General features: G+C 40.9%; 2 protein-coding genes and 1 long non-coding RNA gene across 6 annotated transcripts in view; 1 reads left to right on the top strand and 2 right to left on the bottom strand.

The window, feature by feature from the left end:
- Positions 1-1898, bottom strand: part of HSPA4L (heat shock protein family A (Hsp70) member 4 like) — a 28978-nt gene extending 27080 nt beyond the window's left edge. The window contains exon 1 of the mRNA XM_065674435.1: positions 1547-1898. Within this exon, the coding sequence (XP_065530507.1) occupies positions 1547-1653 (107 nt within the window). The 5' untranslated portion in view covers positions 1654-1898. The remainder of the gene's footprint in view (positions 1-1546) is intronic.
- On the top strand, positions 1176-8882 carry LOC136011945 (uncharacterized). 2 transcript variants are annotated; one of them, XR_010611522.1, is made up of 3 exons: positions 1176-1399; positions 2546-2657; positions 8327-8882. It is a non-coding gene; the product is annotated as an uncharacterized LOC136011945 (long non-coding RNA). The 2 variants fall into 2 exon arrangements; XR_010611521.1 differs by lacking the exon at positions 1176-1399 and adding an exon at positions 1788-2058.
- A 7230-nt stretch (positions 8883-16112) lies between these two features.
- Positions 16113-18273, bottom strand: part of INTU (inturned planar cell polarity protein) — a 41127-nt gene continuing 38966 nt past the window's right edge. For all 3 annotated transcript variants that reach the window (XM_065674403.1, XM_065674421.1, XM_065674412.1), the window contains one exon: positions 16113-16977. In XM_065674403.1, coding sequence (XP_065530475.1) covers positions 16866-16977 — 112 coding nt within the window. In that variant the 3' untranslated portion in view covers positions 16113-16865. The remainder of the gene's footprint in view (positions 16978-18273) is intronic.

Below are 18273 nucleotides of genomic sequence, written 5' to 3'. Positions count from 1 at the left end.
AGGAAAAAAGTCACTTCAAGGGAGATAACTACTGCCTTTAAGTATCTGTGCACCCCAGATGCTATCTTGCTAACCATGCTTTTAAACCCATTTCATAGCCACTTTGCAAATATTTTGGAAGTATAATTGCTCCAGCATTACTGTGAGAAATACTAAATGTAGAGAAACCTTTGTGGAGCCTACCTGCAAAGAATGCACTCCAAAGGTACCTAAGAATTGGAAGTGCTCTTCATACGGGGGCAGAAAATTACAGCTGCCTGAGGATTCTTAAAACAACAATTTCAGGGGCTTCCTTGCACAGAAATGTGGAAGGTCCCAGACCTTTGGCTCTTAAAGGGTGCACAAAGATAATGCCTTCTTGTGAATTAAGGTGACTGTATATATATTTTTAAATAGTGATTAAAGATATTCCTAATACAGAAAACATGCATTTTAGCATTTGACTTTGTTCTTTTAAAAAAGAACTTTTCAGAAAGCAAATCAAGCCCTACATCTCTCCAAGATCAAAGAGACAGCAATGCTAAAGTTGTATAACCTCACATAGCAGAAACAGCTTTCTACTGTTGTCTACAAATTCTTTTTAGAAAAGCATCATCCAAACCCCCATTTCTATGAGCATTATACGAATTCCTGACTTCTCCTCGAAAATTACGCACAGATGGAGCTCTAAAACCCCTAGACGTATCCCTTAGAAACAGAAAAAAAGAATCTCCACCTACTCCTGCGTATCCCATCATCACGGCCGCTGCCCGCTGCCCCCCCCTTCCTTGCAAGACCTCGGTATTCCAGGGCCAACAAACGCAAAGCGGTACGAGTAAGAACAGGTTTACGGAGAATCATCGCGCCACTTCCCCGTTTCCCCACAGAATCAACGTCCTCCTCCTACACTGTCTCACCATCACTCCATCATAAATTGTTAATGAAAACGCTGCAAGCCCTGACAACGGCTCTAGAGTTGGGGAAACACATGCTCTTATCCACATCTACAATAAACGAAAAGTATTACAAGGGTGGAAAACAACTCCCCATAAATCCATTGTGCCCCGAAAGCCGTGTGGCACATCCAGCACAGCGCGGTCCTTCAAGGACACAGAGGAGGCAAAAGCTAGAGGCGGGGTGGGGGGGAGGAAATGCTCTTCGGGCAATCGCCTGCCCGACACACGCGTTTCTGCGCCTACTGAGCACACTGCCCGTGTTACTGGAAGCCGGGCGGCCGGCGAGAGGGGCCGCACACAGCTCCCCACCGATCACCAGGCCTCAGCCACTGACAGATCCGGGCGCCGGCCGGCAAAACCCCTCTCCTGGCCCGCAGAGAAAGCCGGAGCGGCTGCCGGCTCAGCACCGACAGGACCAAGCGAGGAGTGCCCGCGAGCCGCGGAGATAACAAGGCCTTGCGGAGGTACACGCGGCTCCACCCGGCCGCTCCAGCAACCCAGGACGTCGGGGAAAGGATTAGGGGAGGCGGGGAGAAAGGGCGACTGGGCTTGCCGCTGAGGCAACGAGGGCAAAGAGTGTCCGGAGGCGGCCCGGGAGCGCCGATACTCACGGGGTGCAGCGGTCACTGTACTCATTGGCGATAGTCTCGATACCGCCGCTGCGAGCGACGCCGATGTAGCAGTTGAGGAAGCCGAGATCAAAGCCGACCACAGACATGGCTGCACCTAGGTACTCCCCACCGGCCTGCGACTATAGCGGCAGCGGCTCCTGTCTACCGTGCTGGGACACCAGCTCTCACCCGCCTCTCCCCCTACTGCGGAGCACCGGCCACCAACCGGCAGTTACCGTACTCTGCGCACGCGCGCTGAGCCGGCCGGCGGGGTGTCTGCCGGGCGCCGGGCGCGACTTCGGCACTTTCCGGAAGCGCTCGGGTTGCGGCCGCTGCGGGCGAAGCGCATTCGAGAAAGATCTGGAAAGGGAGGGACTAAGGCGTTATCTAGAGCGACACCCCGTGCACAGACGTCACCGCTGCGGCGGGCCACGCCCCCGCCCCCGCTTAAAGGACCCGGCAGGCGCGCGGGGCACCTGAGGTGACGGTGACCCGCAAGGTTGTGGGTGTCGGTGGGTGCTGTTGCTCGCTTTGGCCAACTGCATGTGAGAGCTGGTTGCAACACAGTGTAATTTAATGTGATTATAGCAATTCAGCGCAATTAGTGCTGGGAGATTATTAGGCCGATTAATACGACCGTGCTCGGCAGGTGGGGCTGCCCGCAGGAGTGGGGCTGGCTGTTTGTTTCTAATCTGGTGGTCCCAGGCCAAGGCCTTGCAGCTTGCCCTGAGGTGAGGACCGTGGTAGAGACCCCGCGGCCTGGAGGAGGCAGTTGGAAAACCCCCAGGGTCCCAAGGCTTGGGCTTAACCCCGCGTTGAAAAGCACAGCGAGTGTTGCATATAGGCCCCATGTCCAAAACAGAGGTGGGGATTGCTGCAGGTGCCAGGGAGAGGCTTCCTTCCTACCTTCAAGCTGTCTTTCTCCCATAGAAGAGCTGTCCCAAATTTGTGCCTACCTATCCTACAAGCACACTCATCTTTGTAATTTTTCTTTCTTAGGAAAAAGAGATGCCATGAAACTTGAGTACATCTGCTGCAGCTGCCCCATTTTTTATGGGTATCATTTTTACAGCAGGCTGAATCTGTAAAAGACACATGCTGGAAAAGCCCTGTAAGTATATATTTGCTTCTAAAAATGCCATTCTGAATTTCACACAGCAATATGACATCTTTCTGACACAGCATGTGACATTGCTGCACAATTTGGTTCTTCTGGAGAGGCTAAAAATAAGCATTCAGCCACTAAACTGGATTCATTTTTTGGTCAAGTATTTTAGTTGTCTCTCTATTTGCTACTGTTTCAATGGTCTAGTGCACGACTAGAATTTTCCTGGTGGAGATGACAGATGCCATTTCCCTCTCAAACTTACAGGAGCAAGACAAACCACTGCTACAGAGTTATTTGTAGTACGGCTGCTGTTTATCAGTACAAGGAATGAACCACTTCATTTTCCTTACTAGTATTAGGATATGAAAGGCAAACCAGGTTCAGTCGCATCTGCAGTAGCTAAGGAGACAAATCCAAACTCAGGGTTCTGCTCTGCTGCTTCAGTTCCTGTTACAAAACCAGTTCTCAGTGATTCAAGGTATTGCAGCATCCCACTTTTGTGGCACCACAACTAACAGGCTAACTCCTGACAGAAAAGAAACCTCTGGCCAAGAGATGATATGCAAATGCTTTTGTGGAGCTATGCAACATTACTAAGCCAGACCCAGCAGAAATTGTGCAACCTTGCAGCAGGGGGACAAGCCATTGCTGCAGAAGCACTGGCGTGTCTCACATCTCAGTAGGATAAATCAGCCTGTATGCAGCTTCCTGCTGCCACTGCAGCGTTATTTCTGGCAGCCAAGCCAGCTGGTTTCAAGCAGCAGACAGGAGCGCAGATGTGTGTAGACTTTCATGATAGCAACAAGAAAGTGCCAACAGACTTTTTATTTGCTTTGTCAACAGTAAGACTGAGATGAATTGGAGGTGAGATTGTAAGCAGGATAAGCCAGATTCTTAAAAGTCTTTCATGAAAGTCTTGCTTGTGTACTTCAGTGCCATACTGATTGCCCAGCCTGTGAGTATGAACAAAACACGGTCAAGGCAGATTAGCCACAGACTTGCCTGAGCATATCCCCCCAGTTATTTACTGTCACTGTAGCAATGTCAGAATTGGGGTTGTCTGAGTCTTTCAAATTCTTGGCATGTTGGTCACATCTGCGTTTTTAGCAGCTAAAAGAGATTTGTACTAACTCAAGGAGCTAAGAGGTTTTTTTTTGTGAAACTTCACTGGTTGTGGAGAAATGTTAGGAGTGCTGCTAGCCTCAATTTCTTTGAACATAAGCATTTAAATAAAGGCCACCTAAATGCTCTATTTGGTCCCCAAGCTACCAATACTCTGCAAGGTTTGGTTTGTTTCCTTTCCCCATTGAAAATTATTAGGTAAGAAATAAAAATAGGAGTTTCCTCATTTATGTACACTGCAATATTGAGGAGAATCCTCAGCCATTTTAAACTTTCTCAAGAAATAATGTATTGAGTGTTCTGTGCCTGTGGGTGCCTGGATCTCTACATTTCTGGGCTGTTTTGGCTTAAAATGCTGCCAGCCAGGCTAATGTTCTTAGTGGTGTGTGAGTGATGGAATAGAGAGAAAAGTGAGTTGCTGTATTTCCTAATGCAAACTTAAAACCAACCAACCAAATATAAACTCCTTTGCTGTCTTGACTTGTGCTTTAGAATACCATGAAAACACAAGTTAGAAATGGGTTTTCTTTTTAGTGTGGTTCAGGTAGAAGCGGTAGCAGGCTGATGCCTATGCATACTTAACAGTGGGCTCTGCTGACAGGCTAGGGATACTGCTGTTTACAAACTGTACTCAGGTACATGCCATGATTTAAAAGTCAAGATATGTAACATTTAGTATGAATAAAGCCAGAGCATTGAGAATTTTAAACAAGAGGCAAGTATTTTCTTGGCTGCATTTCTTGAATGAAGTGAAAACAGTGGTCTTTAGTTCCCTGAAAGCAAATTATTTAATTTAGTACATGCTTAGTAACAAAAACACCCAAATGATTTCTTTAAGGTATTGTTTGCATAACATCTAAATTAAAAATATGCTATGCAAACAATGAGGATTCTAAAATGGACACTTGACAAACAAACGTTCCCTCACTGTTTCAATCAGATCCTGGACTCTCTGAAACATCATGGTTAAAAACATCCTTAATTTTGTCATAAAGGACTAGCAAAGGACGTTGGAGGGTGCTCCACATAAGAAGGCATTAAGCCCCTCTCATGTGCATATATTCATAAAGCAGTCAGTGGTTCCTTTATATTGACATTCAGTCCACACTCTCCGCACACAAATAACAAGGACAGATCATCACTGCACTGAGAAGGAAACTCAGATGCCTAGCAAAATTTGTCTTTCTTTAGTAAAGAGCACTAGGGAACTTTTCCCTAATGTTTATCATACTGCAAAGGCGTGATCTTTTACCCAATAAATATTCATCTGATGTAGTGCTCTGTTAGCTGGTTCCAATAGCTAAATTTAGAAGGGTTGTGATCCTTCTTCCAATGCTTCTTTTAAGCTTTACTGGGCCAGTAGAAGGCTTAGGAATTAAATGAGGTCACCCCAGCCAGTCCTAAGGGTGCTCTAAATTGTTTCAATGCTATTAAAATTTCCACAGCTCATTTTTTTTCCTTCTTTAGTACCACTGAAATATTTTTACACCTTGTGGAGTTCAGTTCATTAGTAATCAGTAGAGTCCTCTATAAAATTGTTAAGGTCTTGACTAGCACAATAACATAAAAACATTGGAAGGTTAAGAAGAAGCGCAGTTCAGTTTTCATCTAGCCCACCTTGTTTCTGAGTATTAATTTGCCTGACAAATGAAAACAAAGCAGAAGGGAGGGTTTGTTAAGTAGAGATCTCAGCACCATCTTCACTAAAATTTGCTTCAGGTGCTTACAGGTGAAGGAGCTAATGGGTGACAAGCAGTGAATGCTCACATGCATGCAACGTGATCATTTCTGTACAAGTCAGAGCTAAGGAACTGAACCTTCCCTTCAGCTCTTCCTAAGCACAGTGGGAGTGACAACCAGGCCAGCTGCTTTAAGTCTTGATAATCTCAGCAGTGGGCCAGAGACAGCCCAGAGGAACCATGTGTGGCCATGCTCCACAGTGCTTGGAATGGGTTGCCCAGAGAAGCTGTGGCTAACCCATCCCTAGCTGTGTTCAAGGCCAGGTTGGATGGGGCTTGGAGCAAACTGCTCTAGCGGAAGGTGTCCCTGTCCATGGTAGGGGGTTGGAACTGGATGAGCTTTAAGGTCCCTTCAAACCCAAACCAGTCTGGCATTCTATGAAATGTGCCCACTCTGGAAGCTGGCATAGTGAAAACAGCAAATCTCTCAGATACTCTGAGTAATCCCGCAGCTCTGACAAAGCGTTTTTTTGTAGATGTGCTTGGTAGGCTGTCAAACAATTCCTTTTCTGGAACTGCAGTCTCTTCAGGATCTGACACCTATGTTAGGAACTGGCACTGTTTCTTGTCTTCGCTAGTGAAAAACGTACACTTTTTTTTTTTTTTTTTTTTTTGGAGAGATTAACTAAAATCCCTCTCTTCATGTGAAATTTGGCTTGAAAGAATACATTAGTTTTTACTTTTGTTTAAACTTAAATCAGCTACACTATAAGTTGAATCCACCTGTAATGTCAAAGTAAAGTTTTAGACTGTCTATAATGTCAGAAACATAATCTTGCCTACTTTAGGCCTTTGTGATGTGCTCTGCAGCTAGTAAAAGTGATGTTTGAAATTTCTGATTAAGAAAGTCTTACGTTTTGTAATGTCCTCTGTTAGGAATTAAGGTATGAGATCACTACAGATTTCCTGAATTTAATGCATATAGGAAATAAATATGTGGTAAATATTTACATAAATCAATATAAATAAGCATAGTAACATAGCTAAAAAACATTTTAAGTATGTTGGTTTGAATTGACATGATATATGCAAATTAAAAGATACTTGGTAATGGTTGTTACTGCTTAGTTGAGAAATCAATTTTGCTGAAAGCAGTAACTGTGCTCATTATTTCAGGAAGTTATTCCAACTGGCAGATACACTTTCAAGGAATAAAAGGTGCTATATTTAATTCAGGACTTGCTCTTGAATCAGAAGCAGCATCATTATAAGAAATTAATAAAAATCGTACTAATCAGCTTTATTTGTACCTGAAACTTCAGAACAACATGAGACACCACATGAAATATATTTATACATCCACAACATATATATGTCCTTTCATTCTCACCTTTTGTGCTAGTAAACCCATTATCTTATTTCAGATGATGAGAATTTATGTTTTTAATAATCTTGATACTATCCACTATCCTAATGGTAAGTTAATTACCAGAAATGCAGACAATTCTTTGTGAAGGTCTCAAGAGGCACAGCACTTGGGAATAAAGACAGCATTAACTGTGGCCCTGCTGCTGATTAAGCAGATAAAGCAGAATCTGAAGACAGTGAAATCATATTTAGTCTGATAAAAAAGAAGTCTAATGGTGCTAATGGTCTTTGCTCACTGTGAGCTTCAAGGTTCCTGTTATTTAGGACAGATTACCAGTGGTATGCAGGCATTATGCAATAATCAAAAAACCCCCTGGGATATTTTTGAAAGCATCTAAACAAATTCTATGCCAACATATATTATGCTTTACTTCTGAGTTTCTGGAATATCAAGAGAAAAGATACTCTTGAAACAAAATGTAGAGACACTTCTTTGGGACTCACAAGTCCTTTCTAGTACCAGATGGCACAACATCTTTAGGGATGCAGGGGACAAGGTCCTGATTTTTCAATAGTATATTTGCGGGGTTTTTATTTTGTGTTTGAGGATGATATTCATAGCAAGAATTTGTATTCTGAAGTGTACTTCTGAACTATCTAGTAAAATTACCTCCTGCAACAAGATCCAACATTAATTGCTAATAACACAGTGTAATAGCAATCCCATGCTCGGAAGTAATTCTCATCTTGTACTGAGCTTTGAAGATCACTGTTCCTACCTCACACCTGGGAAGCAGCTGTGTGCCACAAAGGCTGTTTTTATGACCCTATTAGCTGAGATAATAAAGGATATTATTCTGCCCACAAACTTGTCTTACTCCAGAGATCTGGCTTCTGAGTAGGAAAAAGAAAACAGATCCTGTTTTTCTACTAAAAGCTCTCACCAAGCTGTGAACATACTTTTACCAGGCTTCCACAATATTATTACTTATTATTACTTATTATTTTATTTCTTGTCTTTCTGGAGATGTTTCCACTTTTCTCAGTAGAGTCTCATCTGCTGTAAGGCTAGGCAGGACTTCAGGTACCGCAACCAGCTTCTAAAATCTCAGAAGTAATTTTCAGAGAAGGGTTGCAAGCTAGACCATACATGCATCATCATGTGTTTCCTGACAGAGGAGAAGACAGCATTCTGGAGGGTGTAGTCACAACTTGAGCAATGAAAAAGGAAAGAATCAATGAAGTTTCTTTTGGATTTGGAAATAATTCATCCAAAATCAACCAAAAATGGACACCTGTACAAATTCTATAAAATGTTTGTCAAATCCAGGGTATTTTTAGTATAATTTTGATAATTTCTCTCAATCCCACTGTAAAATGATTTGGCTCTTCAGCCATATATTCTGTTGACCACAAGTAACTGTCAAGACAAAAGCTGTAATTAACATTCTCATTAGTTCTCAGTTGTCCTGGTTTCAGCTCTAACAGTTACTTTCCTTCTAGTAGCTGCTGCAGTGCTGTGTTTTGGCTTCAGTCTGAGAACAATGCTGATAAACCACCAATGTTTCTGGTTGATGCTAAGTAATGCTTACTCCAATCAAGGACTTTTCACTCTCATGCTCTGCCAGTGAGAAGGGGCACGAGACGCTAGGAGGGAGCAGAGACAGGACACCTGACCCAAACTAGCCAAAGGGGTATTCCATACCACAGCACCTCATGCCCAGTATATAACTGGGGAGGTTACCTGGAAGGGCAAATTGCTGTTTGGGGTGGGTATCGGTTGGTGGGTGGTGAGCAATTGTATTGTGCATCACTTGTGTTTTCTTAACTTACCCATCTTCTTTTGTTGTTTCCTATTATTACTGGTATTCTATTATCACTTTATTTTACCTTATTTTAGTTATTAGATTGTTCTTATCTCAACCCATGGGGTTTATATTCTTTCAACTCTCTTCCCCATACCAGCTAATGGAGAAGGGGGAGGGGAAGAGTGAGCAAGTGGCTGCATGGTGCTGAGTTACTGGTTGGGCTTAAACCATGACACTAATAAATATTTCAAATACCATGACAAAAGCTTTTAAATGTGATTTTAAATGTGTGCATTTTCTCTTGTAAAAGTAACTTTAATGGTGGCAAAACATCCAAAATAGGAGGCTCGGAATAAATGATTCTCTGCACTGAAACACCAAAACCCCGATGCAGGCCAGGAAAGTCCATCTGTGTCTCCAGTTTTAACAATACAGTCCCTGAACTGTTGCTCACCAGCACCTAATGTAAAAGAAATTTATGCACACTGTCAGACATTACAGAAGATGTTTTAGTACAAACTACTTCACATGACTGAAACGTGTAAACAGAATAGATGATTATTTTGGCCACTTATGAAGAAAGCATAAAGAAGAAATACAGACACATGAACGGATGGAGACAGTTTATTCAGATAGTGGTATCCAGTTTCTGAAGCACTTCCAGGTCGAGTAACTGCTATTCTGGTTTTGTCCTCATTCAGCAGAATGCTTATATATGAATTCTCCTGCTCTTTCTCTGGATTTTTTTTTTTTCCTGCGTAATACTATGCTTTCACTTCCTCCACACACATTCTTACTCATTTATGAGAAGAATTTCTCATTTCAGCACTTCGCTGTAGTGGATCACAAGACCTAAGCTGTGACAAACTTAAAAAAATCCACTTACATCCATAGATTTTTCATATGTTTCTGCATACCATGGGTAACTTCACCCAAGCTCTTCGCATTCTTTCTCTACAGCTGAAAACACAACAAGCAATAAGCCAGTCTTCGAAGGAAGAACTACAAACTGTACACCTTTTTGCACTGACGATACAATGAAAATACTAATTCAGCACAAGTACAGGGCGCAAAAAGCAATGGGTAAAGTCAAGCTGCCAGTTCCTAGGACAACCTTGCACAGCACAGACAGCAGCTAAAGTCACCCTGTCCCATTGCAGGCGCACTAGGAAAGCCAGCAACAATACAGAGATTTCTCTCTCTGCTGCAGGGCCTTCCAGGCACTGTTTTAGGGACATTAGTTTTATCTTTGAATGAATGAAACATATATCCAAAGACATGCTTCACTAAAAATCTTTGTTGAAAATCTTCACTTGATAATATAGAGTGGTCATTAGCTCTTTAAATGATACCCCATAAAACCATAAGTTAGCAAAAAATAAACTCCTCTAGTTTTTGGCATCCACAATTGGCAAAATTCAGGTAACTTTTTCTATATAGAATCGAAAAATAACAGTCTTAAAATAAGACCTATACTGGAGTATTTCAAAATTCCCACTTCTAAAGACTCTCTGGCTATTCTTATATTTATTAAAAATGTATTTGTAAGCCATTTTCTTTTTCAGCTTTGGGATTATGTGGTGCTCTTGTGACTCAGATAGGTGATAACATCTTTTGCATCTGTAATCATCCAGTCCTTCACATGGATCTCCCCGATAGAATTGTGCATCAATTCTCCATGATGAGGGAATGAGAAAACATAAAAATCAATACTTACTTTCACTGTGGCCCATACTGTTTATCAAATAAGGAAAAAAAGCATACCGCAGCGGAAGAAACACTTTGCATCACATTTGTAGGTGGTGATCACAGCTATGATGCTTAAATGCTTTGATGATTAAATACTGTGATGATTAAACAGCATTTCAGGTACACTGTGTATAGTAAATGCAGACTGTGTAGATGTACCCCAAATCACTTTTTATTTGCTTGTTCAGTAACAGCAGTGATGTAGCTGTAGTAGTGTGAAGTCCAGCATAGCTTAACTGCACTAATATTTTATCAGCTGTACAGAAGGCTTTGCAACCTGCCCTACCTCATGTTGCTGTATGAACAGTTGCTAGTTGTAGAAGCAGCAGAGGGGGCAGCTGCGACCTCAAGATGCTTGGCTGTGCCCATACTACCTTCAATACAGTGTCTGGCACGTAGATGTAAACTGACTTCTTTAACAGAAGGTCACATGTACTTTACAGTCTAAAGGTTTTAGTAATTATTATTTGTTTTAAAGATAACCCAGCTAAGCAAAATCTAACACAAATACCTGTAATGTCTTCCCATGTCCCACCCTGCACAAAACATATAAGAAAGCATCCAAAGACTCTGAGCTTTAGCCAGTGGAATTGCTACATTGCTAAATGCTGTACTTCTAAAGAAATTAATCTTGAGTGCTGTTCATGGAAGGTTTCTAAAATTTGAGTCACAAGCTCATACACATGTAAAGCATCTGGTAACACTTCTAGGAGATGGCAAGGAGATTCGAAGTACTATAAACACTGTGTTATTTACATCATGCATGTTTTACTTTTTCCACTGGAAGAAGAGAAAGAAAACAGCAACCTTAAACTCTTTACATACAAAATGACTGTGTAATGGAAAATGGGCCACTTAAGAATTTGCATGCAATACAAGGAGATTAATCAAACTTTAATGACTGACAGCATTCCTTGTGGTCAGCACCACCCAAAAAGCCTGTGGCAAAAAGTTTCTGGCATTGCAGGAAAAAACTGCCAACAAGAGAAAGCACAAAACATTGGACTTTCATTTAAATTATCAAAACTGAACCAAAGAAATCCTAAACCAGATAACCTAAGAAAGACAACAAATAAAGCAGATTTTCAGATTATTTCACATCACATAAAATTAAATACGAAGCACTTATTTTCCATTCTGCTGATAGGAATTAATTTTATGTAATTTGTCAAATGCCAATATCAACATTTCACATGCCAAGACCAAGATTTCTTGTAATTAATTCCATGGGTGTATTCCTCTGTATCTCGTAAGAATCCATCCAAATTAGGGAACTTGTCCTAAGTACACAAAATTTCAAGGTAAGGCAGCATAGCCCAAAACCTTAATTGCCTTTTGAACTGTAGCCTAATCCCTGCTCTCTTTCTGGTGCACTGTACTAAACTTAAATGTTCTTAAAATGCTTTAATCATTGGTAAACACATTTTTAGCTTTACATGTAGCAAGAAATCAGTTTTCAGTGTGAAGCGTCACTTACCTACGGCAGTAATACGCACTTTATTTGTAAGTTTTCTGGAACACTTGCAAACTAATGTTTATTACAAAAATACTGTGAAAAAAAAAATGAGAGACTCCTGGTTGAGGGACACAACCCAACAACTCCACCCATTAGAATAAAAGCAGCTGTAATTTCACGTGAGTGAAATTACAAACATAGAATCACAAAATGGTTTGGGGTTGGAAAGGACCTTAAGAGCATCTAGTTCAAACCCCCCTGCCATGGGCAGGGACACCTCACACTAGGCCATGTAAACCAAGGCTCTGTCTAGCCTGGCCTTGAACACCGCCAGGGATGGAGCATTTACCACTTCTTTGTGCAACCTGTTCCAGTGCCTCACCACCCTCACAGTAAAGAACTTCTTTAATCTAAACTTCTGTTTAAGTTTGGAGACTAGAATACCAGTTAATGCAATATATGAAAAGGCAGGCTTTTTGACAAAGCCCAGTGTCTGAATCCAGGATTTTTAATATCTATCTTAATACTTGCACCAATTAACTCCAAAATAATTATACATCCTGAACACAACTTTGAAAATTCTGACTGCAGTTAGGTACACACAACTCACAAAACCATTGAAGATCAAAGCCCAGATTTCATTACCTTCAATAGCAAGCTTCACAGTAAGCCATGTTTGTGCCTTCTCTTGTTATAAAATAAGCCATTCAAAATTTCATCTGTACTACTACCGATTACCAGTCATACTGACAGAATTGCACAGCTCCTGCCCACATCTAGTTTGTTTACTAAACAGAACTAATACGCAAGACATTATTTACCTGTTTTGCTTTATCCACTTTCGATGCAAAAAATCTGTTTGCATTTGTCCTTAAAAGCAAAGTTTAGAGTCTGTGCTGGGAAATTCTGTGTAACATTGGGCAAATTGCCATGCCAAACACAGAAAAATCCTATAGAAAAAGAAAGAGATCTTTAAAATAACATCTCCAAAGTTTATACTACACCAAGTATATTATACAATATTCCTTCTATTGTTTCTGCTTCAGTATGAGCTGTAACAAAGGTCAAAAGTATTCCTTTTCAGGTCCTTTATTTTTCAGGCATTTGGTACTTGAAATCTGGATTAATTCTGACACTTACCAAAAGGTATGTGCATTATGTGTTAGCATGACAAAATCTAAAACTGCAAGTGAAACATCAGTAATGCTGAGAAATATGTAAGATTTCGAACTTCCTGACTTCATACATTTTTAAGAGTAGGGATACCTATGGCAAGTGCAGAACAGAAGAGTATTTCAGAGAACTGTGTAGAAGTTTTCCTGCAGTAGCCTCCTATTTCTTTATTGCTTCCATAGGGGGTGCTCACAGTCCATACTAAAAAAAAAGCAATGAACGGTTTATATGGGTATTAAACTTGGTAGTGCTTCTGTAATGATATTCTTCCTAAAAATTAAAGAAAGGATCCCTTTGGACTCAAGGATAAGAAGCTAAACGGAGCTGAGCAGGTAGTGCAGGAGCAAATCTGATGTGGATTATGAGAAAATATGGCAATGTTAGACTTTGCTAAGCAGTGAGTCTTAATGCTACCATTTTAACTCCTTTAGTAGCTTCTGTATATCTATTCCTTTTAACATTAATTCTAGACACTGATTCACAGTGTCTAAAATCTTGCTGAAAATTACAAAGCTACAAAATTTGTATCCAAGATACCTGATAAAAGTCTGTGTTCTGTGGGAAATGAAGTCCTGTCATCCTTTGGAGCTTTTTTTAAAACATACTCTTGAAAAAAATCTGCAAAATGCAGTCTCTGCTCAGTTGACTAACAAAGTAACCACTAAAAATGTCCTTCAGTGTAGTATCAACATGATTAATGCAAATTTTGCAGTGTTTTGTTTCTGAACTACATTGCTTTGAGTATAGAAGTTTTACTGTACTCAGATGCCCTTAATACTGTTTAAGGTATGGTTTCTTGTGAAGGAGCAACCCCATTTGAATAGCTCATGGGTTCCGAAGAAGTCCCATCTTCCTTCGGTTGTCCTCTTCTCCACACACAGCTGCATATTCACACTGTTTCTTCTGCATTGACATAGTTGTGTGTTTGACCCAGCTGAAATCAACCCAGTACACTAGCAGCAGACTGGGCAATCTGACTAAACACAAGAATCTAGATAAAAGTTAGCTGTCTCCTTTTTAAAACACTTAAATAACCTCATTTTTAGCACTGAAACCCAGCATTAAAAAAATTGAGACAACTGTCAGCAAACCCAGCCTTTTCCATACAGAAACACTTCTGCACACAAACACACTTTCAAGTTCTGTAAAAGCTGTTAAACTGGGTAAAATCAGTGCAGCAGAGACTGTTTACTTTTCTATGTTCTTTCTTCATCTACAATAGCATCTAATATTAGACTTTTAAAAGGTGCTGTTCAGATGTCATCCATACTAATACATATTTTTATTTTTCAAACAATAAATCTCACATCACGTGATTTACAGATGAGGAACAAATCTAAGGCACTATTGACATAACTCAGTTTTGTAGATTTCAAGTTGAAATTCTGCTTTTCGTTTTCTAGGAATCATCAATGTTGGAGAAGGCTAATTTAATAAAATCTTGAATCATAGAATCACAGAATAGTTCAGGTTGGAAAGGACCTTAAGATCAAGTTCCAACCCCCCCTGCCATGGGCAGGGACACCTCACACTAAACCGTGTCACCCAAGGCTCTGTCCAGTCTGGTCTTGAACACCACCAGGGATGGAGCATTCACAACTTCCCTGGGCAACCCATTCCAGTGCCTCACCACCCTAGCAGGAAAGAATTTCCTCCTTATATCTAATCTAAACTTCCCCTGTTTAAGTTTTAACCCCTTACCCCTTCTTGTGTCACTGCAGTCCCTGATGAAGAGTCTCTCCCCAGCATCCTTATAGGCCCCCTTCACACACTGGAAGCTGCTATGAGGTATCCATGCAGCCTTCTCCAGACTGAACAGCCCCAACTTTCTCAGCCTGTCGTCATACGGGAGGTGCTCCAGTCCCCTGATCATCCTTGTGGCCCTCCTCTGGACTTGTTCCAAGAGTTCCATATCCTTTTTATGTTAAGGACACAAGAACCGTACACAATACTCCAAGTGAGGTCTCACAAGAGCAGAGTAGAGGGGCAGGATCACCTCCTTCAACCTGCTGGTCACGCTCCTTTTGATGCAGTCCAGGATACGGTTGGCTTTCTGGGCTGCGAGCGCACACTGAAGCCGCCTCATGTTACCTCCTCATTGACCAACACCCTAAGTCCTTCTCCGTAGGGCTGCTCTGAATCTCTTCTCTGCCCGACCTGTAGCTGTGCCTGGGATTGCTCTGACCCAGGTGTAAGACCTTGCACTTGGCATGGTTAAACTTCATCAGGTTGGCATCAGCCCACCTCAAAAGCGAGTCAAGGTCCCTCTGGATGGCATCCCTTCCCTCCAGAATATCAACCGAACCACACAGCTTGGTGTCATCAGCAAACTTACTGAGGGCGCACTCAGTCCCACTGTCCATGTCACCAACAAAGATATTGAACAAGACTGGCCCCAACACCAACCCCTGAGGGACACCACTAGTTACTGGTCTCCAGCTGGACACTGAGCCATTGACCACAACTCTTTGCCTGCAGCCATCCAGCAAGTTCTTTATCCACCGAGTGGTCCAACTATCGAATGGATGTCTCTCCAATTTAGAGACAAGGATGTCATGTGGGACAGTGTTGAACACTTTGCACAAGTCCAGGTAGGTGACATCAACTGCTCTACCCCTGTCCATCAGTTCCGTAGCCCCATCATAGAAGGCCACCAAATCGGTCAGGCAGGATTTCCCCTTAGTGAAGCCATGCTGGCTGTCACCAAGCACCTTGTTGTTTTTCATGTGCCTTAGCATGCTTTCCAGGAGAATCTGCTCCAAGATCTTGCAGGCACTGAGGTGAGACTTGACTGGTGTGTAGCTACCTGGGGCTGGGGGCAAAAAGACACCCAAAAAACTCGCATTTTAAGCTAAACTTCGGTAAAAAAAAAAAAAAAGAGCTTTAAGAGCAGCTTGTCTGTAGATTACAAACATTTTAACAATTTATAGGAAAGCTGAATTTTGTAGAAGACTTCTGCTTTTGCAGACATCTTGCCTTATACAGATGCAACCTCCCATTTTTGTAAATCCAGTGTAAACTGTGGAAGACCTAGCTAAACAGATAGTGTTTAAATAAAAGAGAAAATGCGTTAAGTAAAAAACTAGAATAGTGCTTTACTGGTCTTTAACAAATATATAATTTTTATTAAGAAATTTTGAATATAAAATAAGCCAACTCCGTGCTTAAAACCCTCATCCTCCCTGCCCCCCCATTTTCTTTTATAACTTCAAAATTATGTCTTAACAAATATAAGCATTATTTATAGTTAAAACTTGTGAAGTCAAGTAGAACATCAAGCACACTATAGTCCTTGAGTGTGCAGGAGACCATACTGGCAAAACCAGTAAGCCATTAGCTCTGGGTGGCCAACTGCCATGAATTGTCTAAAAGATTTCTTTCTATTTTGATTACCACAGTGTAACTGAAAACGTTTGCTATTTTTCATGCCCTTAGGGGAACAAAGTTTTAATTAACTGGAATACTTTTTTTTCCTCCATCACCGACTGCCAGATACTCAGAGAGCACTTTCGGGATATCAGCTTATAATTTTACATTTCATATTATACACTGAGCAGCACTGAATGTACAAATTATGCAATGTTTTCATATAATAAAGTTATGATCAGGATAAATAATTCACCAGTATATAAAAATAAGAACTCTGGTTCTCTGAATTCTTTTTAAGTATTCAGTTGATGAGATCATCAGAATCATCACTGATGTTTTACCTGCGTCCTACCACAAGGTAGATTAATTTTTTTTTTAAAGCATTTGAGGGATATGGTGGGCGCCACAATTGAGTTACTTCTTTATATTGAAGTACTTTCAAGAGATGACAACACCATGAGGTGGGCTCAGTGTTCAGGAAGCTCATCTATGTCACTAAACCAAAGGACAGTTTAAAGGCCAGTTCAACAGCAGCTTCTGTGACTGAGTCATGGAAACAGACATAACACTCCTGAGGTTTGGGATGCAGAATGCGTCTCCTGGGGAAAAAAAAGAAAATATTAAAACAAAATTATTTCTCCTCAACTGTTTGATAATAGTCTGGTTGTACTCTGAGGTGTCAGTAAGATGTTAAAAACAACTACTCTGTAACGCAGGAAATTCCTGTGCCTCTCCTTCATCACCTTACTTCTTTCAATACGTTAAAGTTATTCTCTGCTTAGGTTTCTCATGACTACATGTGTATGGAAGAAACCAGGTTTTCAGGACCTATTTGTATGGTAACTAGTTGGTGTGCTTGCAGTAATCCATATTTCCAGGTTACAACCTGCAATAAGGGTATCTGGGAGCAAGCCCCAGTATTCACATATTTACTGATTTTTAGACTTAATACATCTGGGCAGATACGTTCCCACAGGTTAATCTAATAAGCTCTTTCAGGGGAAGAGCTAAAATAGGAAAGTTGGTAACACAAACTGCAGTTCTGTACATTCCCGTTGGGAAACAATTGTTCTTCTTTTTAAACATCTGACTTGAAGGCAAACAGGTTGAACAAAAGCCTTGTCAAAGAATTTCTACATTTTTATTCCTGGCCAATATAATTACCTGTGGATGATGTTTCCTCACCTTGTAGCAGAAAAAAAGTTCTTAGGCCACATTCAGAAATACATTTTGCTGTTTTTTGACTTTCCTATTTGTGCAACAGTTGAACTAGTAGAAAATTATAACCCAATGAATTAATCAAGTGTCATCATTTATCTTCCTTTCAGCCCTTGCCTATGCTGAATTTCTTTTCATATGGTGAAAGCACAACTTCCATTTAACTGGGCATTTGCATTTTTTTCTCTATTTATCTAGTAGGAATACCGAATAGAGAAGATAAATGTAGAAAAGAAAGCATGCTGTTGACTGACACTCCTAATATGATGGTCTACTTACTGTAGCTAAAATATAGATAACACAAAATATGGTAGATGGAGGAAAGAGCACTGGCTACAGAATAGGGCTTATTGGCTCTGATACATTCTGAGTTGCGAAGAAGTGATACATACTACTTTCTCATTACACCTGATTTTAATTGCTTCAAAAATGTATTATTTTTAATATTTAATGCCTAGGGCAGTATGCTGTTCAAATAAGGCTTAGATATGTAGCAATAACTATATGCAGCATTAATAAATATCACTTAAAATCAAGTTTAAAGAACACCATGAATCACAATGATAATGGCAGAACTTTGAAAACACCCTTTCTAAAATATCTCCAAGACTGGTAGATTAGTTTCATCTTCCCAATGGAAAAAAAAAAAACCAACCAACTAGCCACTACAGTTGTCC

The sequence above is a fragment of the Lathamus discolor genome, chromosome 1, assembly GCF_037157495.1.
Source record: "Lathamus discolor isolate bLatDis1 chromosome 1, bLatDis1.hap1, whole genome shotgun sequence".
Classification (NCBI taxonomy): Eukaryota; Metazoa; Chordata; class Aves; order Psittaciformes; family Psittacidae; genus Lathamus; species Lathamus discolor.
The sequence above is the reverse complement of the archived record's forward strand: the minus strand, read 5'-3'. Positions and strand labels throughout refer to the sequence as shown.